This window comes from Rhinoraja longicauda, chromosome 17 (genome assembly GCF_053455715.1).
Source record: "Rhinoraja longicauda isolate Sanriku21f chromosome 17, sRhiLon1.1, whole genome shotgun sequence".
In the NCBI taxonomy this organism is placed as follows: Eukaryota; Metazoa; Chordata; class Chondrichthyes; order Rajiformes; family Arhynchobatidae; genus Rhinoraja; species Rhinoraja longicauda.
This window is the reverse complement of record NC_135969.1, coordinates 37158873-37181531: the sequence shown is the minus strand read 5'-3', so window position 1 is coordinate 37181531 and position 22659 is coordinate 37158873. Positions and strand designations below refer to the sequence as shown.

At 43.0% G+C, this 22659-nt stretch overlaps 1 protein-coding gene and 1 non-coding gene across 4 annotated transcripts in view; one reads left to right on the top strand and one right to left on the bottom strand.

The window, feature by feature from the left end:
* The window catches only part of tmf1 (TATA element modulatory factor 1), a 37664-nt gene extending 16656 nt beyond the window's left edge, over nucleotides 1–21008 (bottom strand). The window contains exons 1-8 of one of the 3 annotated variants that reach the window (XM_078414523.1): nucleotides 20613–21008; nucleotides 8141–9435; nucleotides 7166–7269; nucleotides 6050–6176; nucleotides 4897–5002; nucleotides 3634–3776; nucleotides 3141–3307; nucleotides 991–1147 (exon numbers count right to left, since the gene is read on the bottom strand). In XM_078414523.1, the coding sequence (XP_078270649.1) occupies nucleotides 991–1147; nucleotides 3141–3307; nucleotides 3634–3776; nucleotides 4897–5002; nucleotides 6050–6176; nucleotides 7166–7269; nucleotides 8141–9435; nucleotides 20613–20772 (2259 nt within the window). In that variant the 5' untranslated portion in view covers nucleotides 20773–21008. The remainder of the gene's footprint in view (nucleotides 1–990; nucleotides 1148–3140; nucleotides 3308–3633; nucleotides 3777–4896; nucleotides 5003–6049; nucleotides 6177–7165; nucleotides 7270–8140; nucleotides 9436–20612) is intronic. The other 2 variants (XM_078414525.1, XM_078414524.1) reach the window with 2 other exon arrangements.
* Nucleotides 21009–22317: 1309 nt separating this feature from the next.
* On the top strand, nucleotides 22318–22458 carry LOC144602018 (U4 spliceosomal RNA). The gene has a single exon (XR_013548405.1). It is a non-coding gene; the product is annotated as a U4 spliceosomal RNA (small nuclear RNA).
* Nucleotides 22459–22659: the final 201 nt, after the last annotated feature.

Below are 22659 nucleotides of genomic sequence, written 5' to 3'. Positions count from 1 at the left end.
TGTCAGATTGAAAGACAAGAAACTTTGCAGTCAGAACCCACTGCCACTATTTACACAATCTAAAAAATAAAAGCGTTAGATTCTGAAAAGTGGTTCTCTTCACTCCATATTTTTGATCTAATTGGATGCATGGCCAAATTCCACGCTTAATTTTAATTGAGGCACAGGGTTACTAAACATCAGTGGCCATGTGGCTTCCAGCCAGAAAGCATGTGCCTGGATTCAGGAGCCCCAGGCCAATATCACCTTACAGCCTCTCACACATCATTGCTGTAATATCTTATACAACAAAAATAATTGGATTAAAGGGGATTTTTAGATACATAAAAGTGAAACATATGTTAATACACATTGGTGTATTTAATTGGTTGCTTATCATGGGCATCTGAGTAATTTTATCAAGAACAGATTTTCAGGATGTCCACCTACATGTCATGTTTAATGCATGACTAAATAGTGTAACAATTGTACTAATTTATGATACACACAGTGTTGGAGCTACTCAGCAAGTCAGGCATCTCTGGAGAAAAAGAGTATGTGATGTTTCAGGGTGGGACCCTTCTACTGACTGACTGAAGAAGATTCTCTGTCTGAAGGGTCTCAACCCAAAACGTCAACTGTCCTTTTTCTCCAGAGATGGTGCTTGACCCACCGTTACCCCAGCATTTTGTGTCTATCCTGGGCAAGATTGTGCGGTGTCCTCTCTTGTAAGATATGAACCAAAAGGTTTTTCACAATAAAGTGGAAGTTTCAAGGTCACCAATATTGATTGTCTAAAAGAGAATGAGAATGTATTTAATAATCCAAATACAATTCCACAATCAAGTATAGATCATAAGATCTTAAGTGATAGGAGTAGAATTAGGCCATTCGTCCATCAAGTCTACTCCGCCCTTCAATCATGGCTGATCGATGTCTTCCTCCTAACTCTATTCTTCTGCCTTCTCCCCATAAGCTTTGACACCCGTACTAGTAAAAAATTATACTAACTTGATCAGCAAGTGCCTCTTGCTGCTGCCTGGCCTCTTCCTGGGCTCGCTCCAGTGCCACTGACAAAGCTTCCTTGGTTTTAATCTCGTGACTCAAAGCTGCCTCCTGGGCTTCACTGTCTTTAGCTGCATTTGCCTTATGTAGTTCAGCAAGCTCTCTGAAAATAATATAAAGTCAATGTTAGGAGACAAATTACAAGAGGCAGCCAAGTATCCCATTACCTGACTTATGGACAGCCCATTCATGCAAACAGGCATTTGGCTGTCTGATCGGATGGAGAGTGATGGATTTGCTGGCTGCCACGAGGCTGCATACATCTTCTACAAGATGGCAGCAGGGCTCCACCACACGCCTTGTTCGTTTAGTTTAGTGATACATGCCCTTCGGCCCACCAAGTCCCTACCAACCAGCCAACCCCGCACATTAACACTATCCTACACAAACTAGGGACAATTTACATTTAGACCAATATATAATTAACCTACAAACCTGCATGTCTTTGGAGTGTGGGAGGAAACCGAAGATCTCGGAGAAAACCCACGCAGGACACGGGGAGAAGGTACAAACTCCGCAAAGACAAGCACCCGCAGTCGGGATCGAACCGGGTCTCTGGCGCTGTAGGGCAGTAGCTCTACCACTACGCCCTCAACTCAAATCCCCCAATCAGTTCCACCATGCAAACATAGTTCCCAACTACAAGCAGTGGACTGCAGAATTAACTAATAAACTTGCTATTAATAGCCTAGTGAACTTAACCTATCCCCTTGAAAAGAGAGGAGGGTTTCTAAACACCTGCACACATTGAGAGCGCAGGAAGGACCTGGTAGGTACGGGGACCATGTATAAACACTGCTGTAATTTCTACATGGTCAAACTAAAATGTATAAAAATGGCCTTTATTAAAATCTGACAATGTGCACTTTAACATGTGATTTTTTTCTATTACAAATCTCAAATTGTGGCGCACAGAGGCAACTAAATAAATGAAGAAGGGTCTCGACCCGAAACGTCACCCATTCCTTCTCTCCCGAGATGCTGCCTGACCTGCTGAGTTACTCCAGCATTTTGTGAATAAATCGATTTGTACCAGCATCTGCAGTTATTTTCTTAAAATAAATGATGGGTCTTTGTCCCAAACATTAGTTGAATATAGGAGCAAAGAGGTCCTTCTGCAGTTGTATAGGGCCCTTGTGAGACCGCACCTGGAGTACTGTGTGCAGTTTGGGTCTCCAAATTTGAGGAAGGATATTCTTGCTATTGAGGGCGTGCAGCGTAGGTTCACTAGGTTAATTCCCGGAATGGCGGGACTGTCCTATGTTGAAAAACTGGAGCGGCTAGGCTTGTATACACTGGAATTTAGAAGGAAGAGAGGGGAACCTATCGAAACATATAAGATTATTAAGGGGTTGGACACGTTAGAGGCAGGAAAGATGTTCCCAATGTTGGGGGGGGTTCCAGAACCAGGGGCCACAGTTTAAGAATAAGGGATAGGCCATTTAGAACGGAGATGAGGAAAAGCTTTTTCAGTCAGAGAGTTGTAAATCTGTGGAATTCACTGCCTCAGAAGGCAGTGGAGGCCAATACTCTGAATGCATTCAAGAGAGAGCTAGATAGAGCTCTTAAGGATAGCGGAGTCAGGGGGTATGGGGAGAAGGCAGGAAGGGGCTACTGATTGAGAACGATCAGCCATGATCACATTGAATGGTGGTGCTGGCTCGAAGGGCCGAATGGCCTACTCCTGCACCTATTGCCTATTGTCTATTATGGAGGGCATTGTAAGTTTCTACTTCATTTAGATGAGAAATGCAGCAGCTTGAGGTCTAGAAGCAAAATGTCATGGGGAAACAGCTTCCACAAATGGAGGAATAAGTAACTATTGAATTTATCTCAAGTCAGTCCATTCACAGAACTTTTAAAACAAAGTTTAATGCTTCCCTTTCAGCCCTTCAAACAGGTACATAACAACACTTAAGTCATTTGGACATGTACATGGATATGAAAGGTTAGGAGGGATATGGGTCAAACACAAACAAATGGGGCTAGCTTAGAAGGGTGACTTGGTCGGTATGGACAAGTTGGGCAGAAGGCCCCGTTTCTGCACTTTTTGACTCTATGACTTTGGACATGAAATAGAAATCATATACTCTTACTTGTATGAGCCATCAAGTGCAGACTGAAAACTACGATTTTTTTCCTGAAGCTCATCCAAGTTTACTTGCAACTTGCTAATCTCTTTTTCTTGCTTCTCCACGACAGCATGCAGCTTTTTAATATTCTCTCGATGCTGTTTTTCCACTTCTTCTTTACCATCAAGCACCTGCAGAAAAGAAAATCACAAAACTTGAAGTGAATTTCTGTTTTAGCCTACACGTAGATAATTATTAAATTCAAATTTCCCAATTTTATAGTGTTTAAAGTCAGTCTAAAATTGCTCACGTTTTCCTGCAATGCCTTAAATCACAGCAGACAAACTGAATAAAACTTGAAAGGAAATTAGGTTTTCTGGCCTTGACCAAAGTATTGTTTTTAGAATTAATTGAGCCCCCACCCTCCTGAACAAAACATTTAGTCACATTGCACACCCAAGTAATATTTTAATATTTGAACTCATTTCCTTGAACATAATAAATCTCTTTCACTGACCTGCTGCAGATCCTTAATTTCTTCCTCTTGTTCTTTGGCCTTCTTGTTCTGTTTTGAAATTAGTGCCTCATGTTCTTTCTCTTTCGTCCTTAGTTTCTTTATTGTATTTGAATTGTGCAAGTGCTGTTTCGAGAGCTTCTCTCCTGAAACCAATGTATTTATTGAAAATGAAGTGTCAATTGTTTGGAATCGTTGTTTCCAGCAACCAAAAGATTACCAGAGTAAAAGGTTTACATACTTTTCTAACAACAGCAAACTTAAAATGAGGTCTGATTATTCAGCTCCCTGTAGCAAAAGGTCTGGTCCTGAACAAAAGCAGATTGTTTTTACTTTACTGGGAGTCCACATCAAAGAGGATCTGACATGGACAACACACATTGCCGCACTGGTGGGTAAGACAAAGCAGCGCCTTTACCACCTTAGACAGCTGAGGAAATTCAGAGTGTCTCTGAGGATCCTTCAATGCTTCTACTCTGGGGCTGTAGAGAGCATCCTGTCCGGCAACATCACAGTCTGGTTTGGGAACAGCTCTCTCTGCCCAGGACAGGAAGGCCCTGTTCGGCAGAACGCACCATGGGAAGTACACTCGCCCCCCTGCAGGACCTATACATCAGGAGGTGCAGATCGAGAGCAAGCAAGATTATGAGGGACCCCTGCCACCCCAGCAACAGACTGTTCCAGCTGCTACGGTCAGGCAAGCGCCTCCGCTGTCACGCTGTGAAAACGGAGAGGATGAGATGGAGTTTCTTCCCAGAGGCCATCAGGACTGTTAACTATTATAACTCCAGGGACTAAATGTTGTCTTTTCTGTATTAACTTTAATTTATATGCTGTAACTGTAATTCTTTTTTTTGCACATTCCGCAGGCATTGCCACTTTCATTTCACTGCACATCGTGTATGTGTATGTGACAAATAAACTTGACTTGACTTATAGCATGAATATATATGAACCCATGTATTTTGAGTATATAAATATACTCAAAATACACGGGTACACTCAGCGATGTTGTTCTTTTTCCTGACCTCCAGTCTGTAAGCAAAGAATCCAAACACTGTTAAAAGTGGGTTAGACATTGATATGTTATTTTATTTGTACAAGTATTAAATTTGGTCTTTTTATTTCATGGAGTTGTGCATAGATCTCTCTCTGAAGTGTAGAATATGAGTATTTGGGAATACACAAATTCTCAGTGATTGCTCTATTGAATGGTACAAATATTTAACATAGTTATGGTTTAATATCTTAATTTTTTTTTCCTACCTTCCTCCAGCAGTCCCCTGATCTGCTCATCCTTCTCTTGTACCAGATCTGCCGTTTCATTGGAAGTAAATCTGGTAGACAGTTCCGCTTTCAGTGTCTTTAATTCCTAATAGCTCACAAATCACATGGAGGGAAAATAGTAAGTTTCTAATAGTAAATTTCTATGTATAAACATTAACATTTTCAAATATTATAATTTATTCCACTCCATATACATGCATTTATTTATTCGGTAACTTTGATCATGCTCAAAGCTACTCATGCAGGAGCCAAACTTGCAAGAAATTTCAAATTATAAAAATGGGAAAGTTAGATAAATTAAAAGCTCATGTGTAGAAACAAAGAATTTCCCAGTTAAAACATGGTCATAGAGCCATATAGCAGCAGGAATCACTGGAGGAAGAACACCGAGGTGGACCTGTCTGAGGAAGGATCTCGACCTAAAATATCACCTACCCATGTTCTCCAGAGATGCTGCATGATACACAGAGTTATTTTGTGCCCTTTTAAAGTAAAAACTCAGTAACTTGGCATGTGGCGTTAATGGTGTTAATCAAATACTGTAATTAACCCAATGTCAGCCAAGGGTACTTCCTTATTGATGCCCTAATATCAGTCAGGTTCACCCTCACTGTCCCGACTTTAGTCTAGATACTCCATTAGTCATGCGCTGATATCAGTTAAATGTTTCCTTATCACTGTAGCAAGTATTCCCTCCATAATGTCTCAATGTCAGTGTAACTCAACCGTCAGCCTGGCCATTCCATGAGACTCATCCAGATATCAACCTGGGCAGCCCTCAAGGACTGGCCCACATGACCTGGGTGCTCCATCAGTACTGCCCCAATATAATCCGAACAGCCCAGGCTCTCCCTCACCACTGTCTCGGTGTCCACTCAGCCCCTCTTTAAACCTATAATAGTTTCCACCCAGTGTTCCCTCAGCAATCTTTGTGCATTGGCCCAGCGGTTCCCCTTCAGCCTGACTCTTCCCTCTGAGATCCCTGTCTGGAGCATGTCAGATAGTGAAACCCTCATGTCCCGAATAACAACATTTTCTCTGTATTACAAATCTTCTCCCCGACACTCCCCCCCCCCCCCAATTGTAGATTTTAACCCAAGAAAATCCAAACAGCAGTAACAACTCTGCTTACTTTTTTTACCTCATCCCTTTCTTTACAAGCAAGCTGGGCTTTCTTTTCAGTTTCTGCAATGCGTTGAGTAAACTCATCCTTGATAGACGAGATGCTGCTGGTTTCTTCCTTTAGTCTGATCATCTCGCTTCAGGTGTAGAAAATAAAGAACTTTAGCGCTTTTACAAACATTTACTGAAATCATTCAAAATTATTAACATATCAATTACCACATAAAATGAAAACCAAATTGTTATTTTTGTATTGAGTTCTGAAACACAAATTATAGTTAACTGTAAAAAATTGGGGGGAAAATTTGCCAAAAATGTCAACCTTACTTTCCTGACAAAATTGAAAGGCAGGAATGCACCTTGCTTACAAATGGAAAGACCGGAGGCAACTTTTAATCACTGTAAATTGAACTCAGGAACCCAGGAACACACAAAAATTAAACTTTTCTCTGCATTTACAGGTACTTCAGCAAAACATTCATTACTGTTACATTATGCTGGATAGAAAAGCAAACTATAGTTCAGAATGTAAACTAAAACTGATAAGAGCTGTATAATTTGGTTCCTTATTCTCTATCTTATCAGTGCTAATGTCCTCATTCAAATCTTTTATCATCCCAAATAGTTGAAAAATAAGAGATAACCACAAGCAGAACTAGATTTTGCTTCACCAGTCCTCAATTGTGGCTGAAACGATTAAATATTGAATTAAAAGTATGGATTACCTGCCGTTACTGCAACAAAGTGAGATGATGAATTAAAGGCCGAGTAAAATATTTTAATAGCAGTAACAATTCTAATTTTCAAAACAAAATACTTGCAATTATCCCACCACAAACGCATTAAGTAAATCAAAAATTGCATTATTTTATTTTAAATGGAAGATATACTCTGGCATATTTAAAAACTAATAAAGATTTGAGTGCAAAGAAAAATGTCCTGTTGTTCTCTTTGAAATAGATTTCAAAATGTTAGATAAATCAATTAAGCCAAATAATACTGGTGCATTCCACTCTTTTATTTTCTAAGGTATATAAATAAATGGGGTTTTTTAAGTTGTAACTCTTTGCAGCGACCTGTTATTATATACACCTAAACCAAGCACACTTTAATAAACCTTACTTACTCTTTTAGGTTATCAATTGCCTCTTCCAATGCTGCCTTATCTTTGCTAACACACAACAATTGTGTTTCTCGCTTTTCCAACTTGTCTGCCAAATCATCAATTATCTGAAGACCATTAAAAGATAAATATGAATAATACTCAAAAGGTTGAAATCAACTTTAGCAATAAAAAACAAACAAGAGTAAACCAGGGCAGAGTGGAATTGTGAAACACATTATTGTCAAGGGCTGGTAATCAATCCAGAGCAAAGAGAATCATGATTCAAACACCATTCTGCATTGTTATTATTTATTTCAACCAGAGAAGCACAGTGGCGTTAGAGTTGCTGCCTTACAGAGCCAGAGACCCGGGTTCGATCCCGACTACAGATGCTGGCCCTACGGACTTTGTTTGTGCTCCCTGTGACTGTGTAGGTTTTCTCCAGGTGCTCCAGTTTCCTCCCACACTCCAATGGCGAACAGGTTTGTAGGTTAATTGGCTTGGTATAATTGTAAATTGTCCCTGGTGTGTCGGATAGTGTAAGTGTGCAGGGATTGCTGGTCGGTGCTGACTCGGTGGGCCGAAGGGCCTGTTTCCACGCTGTATGTCAAAGCTGGACTAAATATCACCTGGGTTAAATGCAATAGGACAACTAATGGAACAGGGTATGGAATTGATGCTTTAAGTGCCAGCTCCACCTCAATTGATAATGGCCCTGCTTGAGTTTAAAAGGATATTAGTTGATCCCTTTCCAAAGATTTTATCTTGCATTTCTAAAGTGACACACGTGTAGCATTGAGGGAATACCAGACCACCATTTTTAAATTGCATCTGCTCTCAGGCAGAATTCTCCTGTGGGAATATTGCAAGTTACAGAAGGAAAGCAAAAAATTAATCTTGAGGGGAAGCTCCACACACTAATTATATAGGCAATCCAGCACATAAATCTTTAAAAATATTATAGATGTAAAATTATGGAATTATAAATAGGTTTACCTGTTGCAAATCATGTTCACTGCTGGGCTGACATTCATCTCCAGCAGTTCCTTCGGGAAGCCTGTTAATTACTGTACACTCCACACCTTGGTTCTCAATTATTGTTAGACCAAGTACAGGCCAGATCTCTGGCTGCTCACTGTTCACTGGTGTTGCACTCCGACCACTCTCCTCCATTTCACTTTCATCCAGCACGTTCTCCTTCTGAGCATCATTTGTGCTCTCGTCCACATTCTCCACCGGGTCAACAGTTGGCGATCCATTGCAGACAGACGGAGTAAGAGATCCCGAGGCAACATTGCCGTTTCGACCTGACGTTTCATCGTCCGAGTTAATCTCACTCACGCTCCGGCTGTCTAATGACTGCACGCTGAACGTGTCAATTCTCTCAAAAGCATCTGAAGAGCCGCTGCTCTCAGTGAGCTTCTGATATTCGTCCAGAGGATGGTACTCAGTGCAGGCCGACGTTGACAACAGCTGAAAGGATGTCTGCATCAAATGCAGATTAGCCTTTGAATCTGCAGCTTCCTGCCTCGAACTAGCTGAGCTCTCACTAATGACACTCTCGTGGTCCAGCACCTCAATGTCACTGGTAGTAGATGTTCCTGATGAAAATGTGCTAATGGGAGGGGAGGGAGTATTACTTTGCCGGTCCTCAGATTTTTGCTCTTTTGCTTCCAAGAGTGAATCCTTCTCTGAAGCAGTGTTCGATTTTGATGGACTGTTAGGCGGACTTGGATTTTTTTCTGAGTTCTTACGCACCCTTTCAATACTAGAAGCAACCAGTGCGTCTGGCTCGATTGCTTCTGCAGTCCCCGACACACATTCATTTTCCGTCACAATTAATTTTACTTCATCGTTACTCTGCAGCCCCTCACTTTCAGACTTTGCACAAAGCATCTGGTGACCATTTAGCTGATCTGTCACCTCCAAATCATTGTGTACATTCTGGGCTAAATCTGCACAGTCTTCATCGGAATTTGCCTTTTCTGGCACATTTAGCTCAACGGATTCAGTGAAATGAACAGTCAACGTTGCTTCTACTTCATTGGGCAGTTGAGATTTGCTCGGGGGCGTAGAGACAACTGGAATTTGCTCCATAATTTGAGCATCTGATGAATTAAGAAAGGCATTGAAGAAGGTCTCAGATTCGTCTACCACAGTTCGTGTAACTGGTGTGGTAATAGCTTTCGGTGAATCCACAGAGTGCAGTTCAGGGTTGTCTTCTGAAGATGATCCCCATTGTGTGGAAACCCATCCTTCGTTGATCAAAGAGCTTTTACCCAACAATGCTGCTGTAATTTTTTTTTAAAAAGATGCAAAATCAGAAAACCCATTTCAACATATTTTCAGAAATACAATCTCATCTCTATAGCAGTCAAAGGAATTACTAAAAGTGCAAATAAATTTAATGACATGATTGATTATACATTTCTTTCCATTGCAGCAATTGTAATAGCACCCTTCTTGGAAATCAACATATCTGTAAGAGAAAGAGAATATTACCATAAAAAGGAAAGGCAAAAGCAAGTTGAAGAGAAGGTTTTTTTTTAAAGCAACGGAAAGAAACAGAACAGTAGCAAGACAGCAGTTAGAAGTGAAAATGCTAATGAACAGCAGCATAAAGGTTTAAAAATCAGCCTTCAAAATAGGGGCATAACGATGGCAATGAAGCTGGGAAGCAGAGCAATCTGAGAAATCTGGTGATTAATACATAAAATACGTTTTCAGACAAAGAATTGTACCGATAAATGTACCTGTACCTTAATTGGTACAGTCACTGTACCTTAATTGGTACATGGGACAATAAACTGACCTTTGAAATACAGATATATCTTCTTAATTTGTTATTGTCAAGGGTTGACTGGTTTAATTGAGGCAATAATATTTTGTTCAAAAATTTTTTTTGAACAGTAGATAAAAAGTTGAAAGAACTGCTAGAGCTGAAATAGTGATAAGATTATTTTCATATCACAAATATACAAATGTTGCAAAAGCACTTCCCTTTCCAACAAATCTGTGCAAGAGTCATTGTTTGCAATTGAAACCACAGCTAAAATTTTACCATTATTTTCCTGTTGCCAATTTTTTGTCTTGCTGTGCTATGTGGAGCAATTTCAAAAGGTCCTTGTTGTCCATCCAGTGCTTCAAAAGGTGTACAGATGCTGGAGTAACTCAGCGGGACAGACAACAGCATCTCTGGAGAGAAGGAATGGGTGACGTTTCGGGTCGAGAACCTTCTTCAGACTGTCCCGTTGAGTTACTCCAGCATTTTGTGTCTATCATCGCTGTAAACCAGCATAGAAACATAGACATAGAAACATAGAAAATAGGTGCAGGAGTAGGCCATTCGGCTCTTCGAGCCTGCCCCGCCATTCAATATGATCATGGCTGATCATCCAGCTCAGTAGCCTGTACCTGCCTTCTCTCCATACCCCCTGATCCCTTTAGCAAAAAGGGCCACATCTAACTCCCTCTTAAATATAGCCAATGAACTGGCCTCAACTACCTTCTGTGGCAGAGAATTCCACAGACTCACCACTCTCTGTGTGAAGAAATGTTTTCTCATCTCGGTCCTAAAAGACTTCCCCCTTATCCTTAAGCTGTGACCCCTGGTTCTGGACTCCCCCAACATCGGGAACAATCTTCCCGCATCTAGCCTCTCCAACCCCTTAAGAATTTTATATGTTTCTATAAGATCCCCCCTCAGTCTTCTAAATTCCAGCGAGTACAAGCCCAGTCTATCCAGTCTTTCCTCATATGCAAGTCCCGCCATCCCAGGGATTAATCTGGTGAACCTTCTCTGTACTCCCTCTAAGGCAAGAACGTCTTTCCTCAGGTTAGGAAACCAAAACTGCACACAATACTCCAGGTGCGGTCTCACCAAGGCCCTGTACAACTGCAGCAGAACCTCCCTGCTCCTAAACTCAAATCCTCTTGCTATGAATGCCAACATACCATTCGCTTTCTTCACTGCCTGCAGCACCTGCATGCTTGCTTTCAATGACTGGTGCACCATGACACCCAGGTCACGTTGCATCTCCCCTTCTCCCAATCGGTCACCATTCAGGTAATACTCTGCTTTCCTGTTCTTGCCGCCAAAGTGGATAACCTCACATTTATCCACATTATATTGCATCTGCCATGCATTTGCCCACTCGCCTAATCTATCCAAGTCACTCTGCAGTCTCCTAGCATCCTCCTCGCAGCTAACACTGCCACCCAGCTTCGTGTCATCCGCAAACTTAGAGATGTTGCATTCAATTCCCTCGTCCAAATCATTAATATACACTGTAAATAACTGGGGTCCAAGCACTGAGCCTTGCGGTACCCCACTAATCACTGCCTGCCATTCCGAAAAGGACCCGTTTATTCCTACTCTTTGCTTCCTGTCCGCCAACCAATTTTCTATCCACCTCAAAACTGAACCCTCAATACCGTGTGCTTTAAGTTTGTACACCAATCTCCTATGTGGGACCTTGTCGAAGGCCTTCTGAAAGTCCAGATATAACACATCGACTGGTTCTCCCTTATCCACTCTACTAGTTACATCCTCGAAAAATTCTATAAGATTCGTCAGACACGATTTGCCTTTGGTAAATCCATGCTGACTTTGTCCGATGATTTCACCACTTTCCAAATGTGATGCTATCACATCTTTAATAACTGACTCTAGCATTTTCCCCACTACCGATGTTAGGCTAACTGGTCTATAATTCCCCGTTTTCTCTCTCCCTCCCTTTTTAAAAAGTGGGGTTACATTAGCTACCCTCCAGTCCTCAGGAACTACTCCAGAATCTAAAGAGTTTTGAAAAATTATCACTAATGCATCCACTATTTCTGAGGCTACTTCCTTAAGCACTCTGGGATGCAGCCTATCTGGCCCTGGGGATTTATCTGCCTTTAATCCATTTAATTTACCTAACACCACTTCCCGACTAACCTGGATTTCCCTCAGTTCCTCCATCTCATTAGACCACCGGTCCCCCGCTATTTCCGGCAGACGGTTTATGTCTTCCTTAGTGAAGACAGAACCAAAGTATTTGTTCAATTGGTCTGCCATCTCCTTGTTCCCTATGATCAATTCACCTGTTTCTGACTGCAAGGGACCTACATTTGCCTTAACTAATCTTTTTCTCTTGACATATCTATAAAAGCTTTTGCAGTCTGTTTTTATGTTCCTTGCCAGTTTTCCCTCATAGTCTATTTTCCCTTTCCTAATTAAGCCCTTTGTCCTCCTCTGCTGGACTCTGAATTTCTCCCAGTCCTCTGGTATGCTACTTTTTCTGGCTAATCTGTATGCTTCATCTTTTGTTTTAATACTATCCTTGATTTCCCTTGTTAGCCACGGATGCACTACCTTTTTCCTGGTTTGTTCTTTTGCCAAACTGGGATGAACACTTGTTGTAGTTCATCCATGCGACCTTTAAATGCCTTCCATTGCATGTCCACCGTCAACCCTTTCAGCATCAATCGCCAGTCTATCTTGGACAATTCACGCCTCATACCCTCAAAGTCACCTTTCTTTAAGTTCAGAACACTTGTTTCTGTATCGACTTTGTCACTCTCCATCCTAATGAAGAACTCTACCATATTATGATCACTCTTGCCCAAGGGGCCTCGCACAAGAAGACTGCTAACTAACCCTTCCTCATTACTCAATACCCAGTCTAGAATGGCCTGTTCAAATCAGCTTATTGGTTGTTTCTGTAAGGTTTCTAATAATCTGCAATTAAAAAGGAAGCATGATAAATGCTTCCTGTTTTGAGATCTTAACTTTGATTCCTGACTTGGCTGTTTTGAGGCAACATAACATCCTTGATCTGCAGTTCCTTCCAACACACTATCCTTGATCTGCAGTTCCTTCCAACACACGTCAAAAAGTGCATTTGTTCATGCGACATTTGACGGCGAGGGTTAATACTGCCCGCAGGGTTACCCTTTAATCATCACAAACTTTAGCCAGTCTTCTCTTAATAGAGAGTAGAGCAGAACTGCGTTACTAATACTGGTAACGGTCGGCCGCGGGATGTTTCAGCGCCCGGTGCGGCTCGGCCGCGGGGACTTGGGCTGGGGGAAGAGAGCGGAAGTTTTGTTGCCTCCATCACAGTGAGGGGGTGTTTGGAGTCACTGTGATAGATGTTTGTGTTGGGGTTGTGTGTCTTGTGTTTCTTTTTTTGTGTGACTGCTGGTAACGTAATTTCGTTCGGTACCTCGGTACCGAATGACAAATAAAGGGTCTGTATTCTGTATTCTGTATTCTGGTATCCCAGAGGAGATTAACTGCAATAGCTACCAGGCATTAAACTTAGACAACATTGCCTCAAGCACTGAATAAACATAACTTTCTTTGACAAGGGCGGGAATTCTGGTGATGCATCATTGAGCTCAGGAATTTTGGCATCATGTTCGGCACAGGCATTGTGGGTTGAGGGGGTCTGTTCTTGTGCCGAGGTGTTCCATGTTCGCAGAGTGGGTGGCTATATGGAACAAGCTGCCAGAGGGGTAGTTGAGGCAGGTACTATAACATTTAAAAGACATTTGAACGGGTACATGGATTGGGCAGGTTTAGAGGGGCAAATGCAGGCAGGTGGACTTGTGTAGATGGGACATCTTGGTCGGCATGGACAATTTGGGCTGAAGGACTGACTGTATGTTCTAAATATATAAATTGCTTATCTTCTGTAAGTGAACAGTGCTCTCTAATGCGTTGCCATAGATTGTGATATTAGAATGGCTTCCACAATCGTATTGATTTTGACTGAGAGTATTATCTATTAATTAAGAAAACTAAATTGCGTTTTCCTTCTGCAATGTCATCTGCTCTCTGTATTCAACATTGTCAACATAAATATGGAAGAGTGGTCAGAAAACTGAACATGTTCCAAAGGAAAATTGCAAGTTCAAGCCAAAGGTAGCTGGATGACAGGAAGGAAGGAGAAAGCTCAACGTGTTTTTTTGTGTGAAATAAATCATGGATTTAGATTTACACGCAAGAGACATTTGCTTACGATGCAAAAATTGGTCAAGTATTAAAGAAAGCACAGACTTCAGCAAGGTGTCAATGGCACCAATAGAATTAATTCCTGAAAGATGTTGAGCGTGCATTTGATGGTGAGTGGAGATGCAGACAAGACGGGGAGGGGGTTGGGGATATAAAACAGATGGTCACCAGAATAACCAAAGGCAGCACAAGTTGGCTAAAGCAACAGGATACATTGTTTTTATGCCAAGGTACAGAAAACCCTGGATGTCATGTCAGAAATATACAAAAGATTAGTCAGACGTCAGTTTAGAGAATTAAGAGATACAGCGTGGAAACAGGCCCTTCTGCCCACCAAGCCCTTGCTGACCATCGATCACCCATTCACACTAGCTTTATGTTATCCCAGTTTCTTATCACACATACTCGGGGCAATTTACAAAGTCAATTGATCTACCAGCCTGCACGTTTTTTGGGATGTGGGAGGAAATCGGAGCACACAGAGGAATCCCACAGTGTCACAGGGAGAACGTGCAAACATCACACAGACTGTACCCGGTCTGGATCGATGCTGGGTCTCTCGTTCTGTGAGGCAGCAGCTCTACCAGCTGCACCACTGTGCCGCAGTTCTACATATAATTGCAACCACCACATTACAGAAGAGTTTGAAGCTACTGGAGAGCATACAGGAAACTATTTCATAACTGAATTTAATCCAGATGTAACAAATAATAAATTGTCTCAATAGTGTGGATTTACACGTCTTGCTTCATTTAATATGGGTTTAACAAGGAGCATGTTAGAGCAGCAGGCAATCAGAATTACTTTCGACCAATTGATTTGGATGGGTGGAAACTCAATGCCCAATAGAATAGAAGCAGAAGCCATCTCTTTTTAATAAAACTGCTGGTCACTTGAAATCTGAACACAGAAGGGCAGGCATCCAGAATAAGAATTAGCCCTAATATTATACAACCATGGTGGAACTACTTCATTTCCCCCTGTGCTACAAATGAGGTTTTGTGGATGAGCACAAAGAGTTTATTTTCAGGATTTAAAGTTTGTTCTCACTGGGGACCATATATATTGGCAATGCTTAAGGAAACACAAAAATAACATTCAGCAAGTTTGCAGGCATTTATTTCCACCAATTTGCTTTCGGTGGATTTTATTTATTCGTGTCATCACACAACTGTTTGCCAATAGCGAGCAAATTTTAGTGCCACGTCGTTGGCCTCTGCAAGATCCTTTACAGTGCATGTGTCATGCAGCGTGTCGGTGGATGATACTAGCATTAGCTATGTTTTTTTCATACAGATTTTTAAAAACATTTAACATTTCATAAGGAGAATCAGTAAGATTATACCTGATTCTTTTTGGGGTATAGTTTACTTGCATTTCAACATGTAAACATGCAGGATGTAATCCGAACAAACAGCCTTTCCATTAGAGCATTCGTAAAACACTGGATGGGCGCCTCTTGGTATTGGTCAGCTCCCTCAGCACAGAAACACCCCCTGCACCCACTATCCCAGCCAGCTGGTGGCCAAGGCAAATATGATAGTGGCATTTATGAGGCATTTTGGAAGGCATGTGGATATGCAGGGAGTGGAGGGATATGAATTATGGGCTGGTAGACAGAGATGGTCTTGGCATCACGATCGGCACAGACATAGCGGCCTGTTCTTGTTCTTCTTCTATGTTGTAACATAATACCCAGTCAAATAAATAATTTGCAACTTAATTGCCATATTAAGCTTATTATATCTATCAAAGATATACCCTTTGTCTCTGAAGAAGGGTCTCGACCCGAAACGTCACCCATTCCTTCTCTCCCGAGATGCTGCCTGACCTGCTGAGTTACTCCAGCATTTTGTGAATAAATCCCTTTGTTCTCCACATTGTTCTCTGCCACAGAAGACTAAACGGTTTTCTCCCTTTGGTACATATGACAATAAACCTAAACCTAGACAAAAGGTAAACAACATGCATTACACGGTTTTCTCTTTCCCAGTTCAGATGCAGGGTCGGAGACTCAAACCGCTTCACCTTCTACAGGTGCTGCCTGACCTGCTGAGTCCTTCCAGCATTTTCTGTTTATTTTTCAAATTTCCAGCATCTGCAGTTTTTTTTTTTAAATTTTCATTTTGGTTATCAGCAGATGCCATCTGGTGGCAGAAATAATCAAAGTTTCAGATGTTGATCGTAATCTAGACAGGAAATGTCAAAACAAGAACAGTAGGACATTCATGGAGAACTGAGCGCATTGCAGATGTGGAAAAAATGTAGCAGCTAACTAAAATGATTGTATGCTCTCAGCACAGCCAAAATAATTAGCTGTTTAAAGGGTGGATAGAAGCATATAGATGGGTGGAACATTTTTTGTTGTTTATTATGGTGTTTACAGAGTACTATGTTTACATCAAAGATACATACAAAAAGTTGGAGTAACTCAACAGGTCAGGCAGCATCTCTGGATAAAAAGGTGACGTTTAGGAACCCTTTTCCTGACCCAAAACATCACCTATCCATTTGCTCCAGAGATGCTGTCTGACCCACTGAGTTACTCCAGCATTTTATAACATATATAACATATAACATATAACATACAACAACTACAGCATGGAAACAGGCCTGTCCGGCCCTACCAGTCCACGCCGACCATTCTCCCTGACCTAGTCTCATCTACCTGCACTCAGACCATAACCCTCCAATCCCCTCCTATCCATATACCTATCCAATTTACTCTTAAATAATAAAATCGAGCCAGCCTCCACCACTTCCACCGGAAGCCCATTCCATACAGCCACAACCCTCTGAGTAAAGAAGTTCCCCCTCATGTTACCCCTAAACCTTTGTCCCTCAATTCTGAAGCTATGTCCCCTTGTTGGAATCTTCCCCACTCTCAAAGGGAAAAGCCTACCCACGTCAACTCTGTCCGTCCCTCTCAAAATTTTAAAAACCTCTATCAAGTCCCCCCTCAACCTTCTACGCTCCAAAGAATAAAGACCCAACCTGTTCAACCTCTCTCTGTAGCCTAAGTGCTGAAACCCAGGCAACATTCTAGTAAATCTCCTCTGTACCCTCTCCATTTTGTCGACATCCTTCCTATAATTCGGCGACCAGAACTGCACACCATACTCCAGATTTGGCCTCACCAATGCCCTATACAATTTCAACATTACATCCCAACTTCTATACTCGATGCTCTGATTTATAAAGACAAGCATACCAAACGCCTTCTTCACCACCCTATCCACATGAGATTCCACCTTCAGGGAACAATGCACAGTTATTCCCAGATCCCTCTGTTCCACTGCATTCCTCAATTCCCTACCATTTACCCTGTACGTCCTATTTTGATTTGTCCTACCAAAATGCAGCACCTCACACTTATCAGCATTAAACTCCATCTGCCATCTTTCAGCCCACCCTTCCAAAAGGCCCAAGTCTCTCTGTAGACTTTGAAACTCTACTTCATTATTAACTACACCACCTATCTTAGTATCATCTGCATATTTACTAATCCAATTTGCCACACCATCATCCAGATCATTAATGTAAATGACAAACAACAGTGGACCCAACACAGATCCTTGGGGCACTCCACTAGACACTGGCCTCCAACCTGACATACAATTGTCAACCGTTACCCTCTGGTATCTCCCATTCAGCCATTGTTGAATCCATCTTGCAACCTCACTATTAATACCCAACGATTTAACCTTCTTAATCAACCTTCCATGTGGAACCTTGTCAAATGCCTTACTGAAGTCCATATAGACAACATCCACAGCCTTGCCCTTATCAATTTCCCTGGTAACCTCTTCAAAAAATTCAAGAAGATTAGTCAAACATGACCTTCCAGGCACAAATCCATGTTGACTGTTTCTAATCAGGCCTTGATTATCCAAATAATTATATATATTGTCCCTAAGTATCTTTTCCTTTAATTTTCCCACCACAGACGTCAAACTAATAGGTCTATAATTGCTAGGTTTACTTTTAGAACCTTTTTTAAACAAAGGCACAACATGCGCAATGCGCCAATCTTCCGGCACCATCCCTGTTTCTAATGACGTTTGAAATATTTCCGTCATAGCTTGATTTTGTGTCTATCTTTGCTATAAACCAGCATTCAGCAGTTCCTTTTTAATACTGTACATATCTGTTATGCTGCTGCAAGTTAAAATTTCATTGTTCCATTTCGGGAAATACGACAACAATAAAACATTCTTGACTTGATTGTCTTGAATTGCAGGCATGTTGAAGCTAATACTGGGTACAGCATTACTTGATGACTTGTAAGCAACTCATTAAAAGTGAGCAATCCTGTAGCCCTGCGTATGTTAGAACACGGCACAGTAGAAAATGCTCCCGCAACCAAGATTCAATCCTGATCTGCGTGGTCTGCAGATTCTTGCTGTGACCACAGGAATTATCCCCAGGTGCTCTAGTTTGCTCTAACAGCCCAAAGATGTGCTGGTTGGTAGGTTATAATTGGTTACTGTAAATTATCCCGAGCGTAGGAATCTGAGAAGTTCTTGGGCACAAAAGAGAATAGGTTACAGGGAAATAAGATGGGAGACTGCCATAATAGATTTGCTCAGAGAGCTGGAATTGGCTCAAAGAATAAAATGATCTTGTATGTCATTAGTAAATATTAAACAAGGAAATTGTTGTTTTTTTAAAAAAGCATGACATAGCTACAATTTTGGAGAGAAATATAGGGAAACAGAGTTTGAGTTAAACAAGGAACTGCAGCTGCTGGTTTACAGGACAAGATAGAGGGAGAACTGGGAAATGGGAGGGGAAGAGAGGGACAGAGGAACTATCTAAAGTTGGAGAAGTCAATGTTCATACCGCTGGGCTGCAAACATTGACTTCTCCAACTTTAGATAGTTTCTCTGTCCCTCTCTCCCTCTTCCCAGTTCTTCCTCTATCTTCCTGTCTCCACCTAAATCCTTCTTTTGTCCCGCCCCCCTGACATTAGTCTGAAGAAGAGTCTCGACCCGAAACGTCACCCATTCCTTCTCTCCAGAGATGCTGCCTGACCTGCTGAGTTACTCAAGCATTTTGTGAATAAATACCTTCATGAAGGTTTTGAGAGATGGAAGAAGGCAGAAATATTACAGAATCACAGAATAATCCTTTGCTTTGCCTGTCATAACATGCCTGTAAATTTGCTCTCATCACTCATTCAACTCCCTTAAGAACAATGCAATTGAATATGCCTGCACTGCTGCCTCCAGAACTACTGTAGACATTAATGACTAATAATGTAAACAAATACATTTTTCTTCCTGCTCTTTTGCCAATCGCTGTCATTCTTCATCGACAAGTTCCTCTCAGGGAAGTATTTCACTCAATCTACTCTATCTAATTACTTCACAACTAAAAGTACCTCTCACAGACCTTATCTATTAAAGGGGACAACCCTGGCCTATCCAGTCCATCCACAAGGCACATCTCAGGAATCATTCTGATTTTTTTTTAAAGCACACTGCTGGAAGAACTCAGGGGGGCCAAGCAATAATTGTGGGAAGAAATGGTTTCAGATCAAAACCTTTCTTTGAGCATTAGGTCTTAGATCCTCCTCATACCTACCCCATTACCATGACCCTGCTAACAAACATCAGTGACATTTCCCAAACAACAGATCTCATCACTTCTGGCAATCTCCCCTCCACAGCTGCCAACCTGACAGAGCTCCCTACTCCACACTGCCAAGTTCTATCTCCTAGCCAAAATCCACAAACAGGAATGCCCTAATAGGCCAATGTTTCCACCTGCCCCTCCAAACTCATCCCCTCAACTCCATCCCATATCTAGTCCCTTCCCATCTACAGCCTGGAAACATCACACACATCCTGAATCTGAAGAAGGGTCCCAACCCAAAACGCTGTCAATTTCCCTGTAGATGCTGCCTGACTCACCGAGTTACTCCAGAAGTTTGCTTTTTGATCAAGTTTCCAGCATCAGCAGTCTCTTGTGTCATTCTGATAAATGTCTCCCTCATCCTCTCCAAGGCCTCCACATCTCTCCTGTATCCTCCCAAAGCCTTCACGTCTGTACTATACCCTCTTCAAAGCCTCCACACCTCTCTTATACTCACTCCAAAGTCTTCGCATCCTGACTGCGTCCTCTCCAAAGCATCAACATCTCTCTGATATCTCCAAACCCTTCCCACCTGTCCTATAATCTCTCCAAAGCCCTCACACATCTCTTGTAATCCTTTCGAAAGACCACACCTCTTCTGCATTCTACCCAAAACTTCACGTTTTTAATGCATCCGCCTTCACGAGCGAAAGTGACGGCCAGAATTGCACACAAGATCCTTGAGCTGTAGGTGGAAGGGATCAACCCGGCTTTTTGTTGGACACAAAAAGCTGCAGTAACTCAGCGGGACAGCCTCCCTCGCTGGACGGGAGAGACGGGGAGAGCGGAGCGGAGCGGCTCTGGGCCCGGCTGAGGGGGGGAGCTCCGTACCTTGTTGGTACCCGGCCGCGCCGCCCCCAACACCGCCGGCGGCCACCCAGGGCCCGCCCTCGTCCTCCTGGATGTCCAGCACCCTGTCGATGGACTTCTGCGCTTGCGACAGCGCCTGCTTGGCGAAGCTCGACAGATGCGACGTGTTGAACCAGCTCATGGCGTGAGGCGGATCCGGCACGGAGGCCAAGGCAGAGGCCCCGCGGCGGATCCACCGACAGCCGCCGCTGCTGTCTCCCCCGTCCGTCAGTCCGCCCGCTAATCAGCCAGCCAGCAGGCAGGCTCCACGCCCGGTGAGGCCGTTGATTGCGAGTCTCCGGCTCCGTCTCCGGCAGCTCTCCACGTAGCAGCGATGACGCGCTCAACCAGCCCCCACTGCGCATGCCCCTGCCCAGCACTTCGTCTCTCACGCACACTGAGCATGAACCCATGCCCCGCACTCCCATCACGCATCGCGGCCCCATGCCCCGCACTCCCAGCGCACAATGCCCCACACTCCCAGCACACAATGCCCCGCACTCCCAGCACACAATGCCCCGCACTCCCAATCTGCGTATGAACCCTTGCCCCGCACTCCCATCACGCATCGCGGCCCCATGCCCCGCACTCCCATCACGCATCGCGGCCCCATGCCCCGCACTCCCAGCACACAATGCCCCACACTCCCAATCTGCGTATGAACCCTTGCCCCGCACTCCCTGCATGCACCGCGACCCCATGCCCCGCACTCCCAATCTGCGCATTCCCTTGCCCCGCACTCCCATCACGCACCGCGGCCCCATGCCCCGCACTCCCAGCACGCACAGCATACAATGCCCCGCACTCGAAATCTGCGCATGCTCTTGCCCCGCACTCCCACCACGCATCGCGGCCCCATGCCCCGCACTCCCAGCACGCACCGCATACAATGCCCCCCAATCTGCGTATGAATCCTTGCCCCGCACTCCCATCACGCACTGGTCGACACAAAATGTTGGAATAACTCAGCGGGACAGGCAGCATCTCAGGAGAGAAGGAATGGGTGACGTTTCGGGTCGAGACCCTGCTTCAGACTGACACAGCATGCACTGCTTGTTATTTAACTATTTTTAGGGGGGGAGGGGGTAAATGTGTCCTGGTATGAACATCGACTTCTCCCACTTTAGATAGTTCCTCTGTCCCTCTCTTCCCCTCCTCCTTCCCAGATCTCCCTCTATCTTCCTGTCTCCACCTATATCCTTCCTTTGTCCCGCCCCCCTGACATCAGTCTGAAGGAGGGTCTCGACCCGAAACGTCACCCATTCCTTCTCTCCTGAGATGCTGCCTGACCTGCTGAGTTACTCCAGCATTTTGTGAATAAACACCTTCGATTTGTACCAGCATCTGCAGTTATTGTCTTATACTGACCTATAATAGGTCCGTCGTTGAACTTTAAACCAACTCTTCAAACAAGCCAACGATCCCTGCGTATTACGTGACCTCGATTCCTCGTGACGCAACGTACACGATTAGCATACGTACATCCCATAATCCTTCTCTTTATCTTTATTTGTTAGTTTAAATGTTTCCAATACAGATATCTAAGTAGTAATGTGATATATATATATATAGAGATAAACTCTATTATAAACTATGTAACACTTCTGTACCGCAAGGAGTAATCTGTTCGCTGTGACTGAGAAGTGTATGCATCTGCGAGACAGGGGCTCCGAGCCGGTTTATCGGTAGCTTTGCGCAGTGGCAGTATCGTAGCCGATGAGGTTTATCCGAGGCGCGATTATTGCTTATTGAAAACTTTTCCCAATACCCCGCTATGACGACTTGAAATATAGTCGGCAATGGCAATTTTTGACAGTCTCTGCGGAGACTTCATTATAAAATTCAAAAACAGATTATATTTTCTAACTTGAAATCAAAGGTACTAGAGGAATAATTATGTTTGATGATACCATTAAAATGCAGAATATAACTTATCTATAAATTCACAGAGTATTGTTATTTTTCTTTTTTAATGTTTCTGCCTACTAAAATGGCTTTTAGTAGGTAAAAACCCTACTACGGTTTTTAG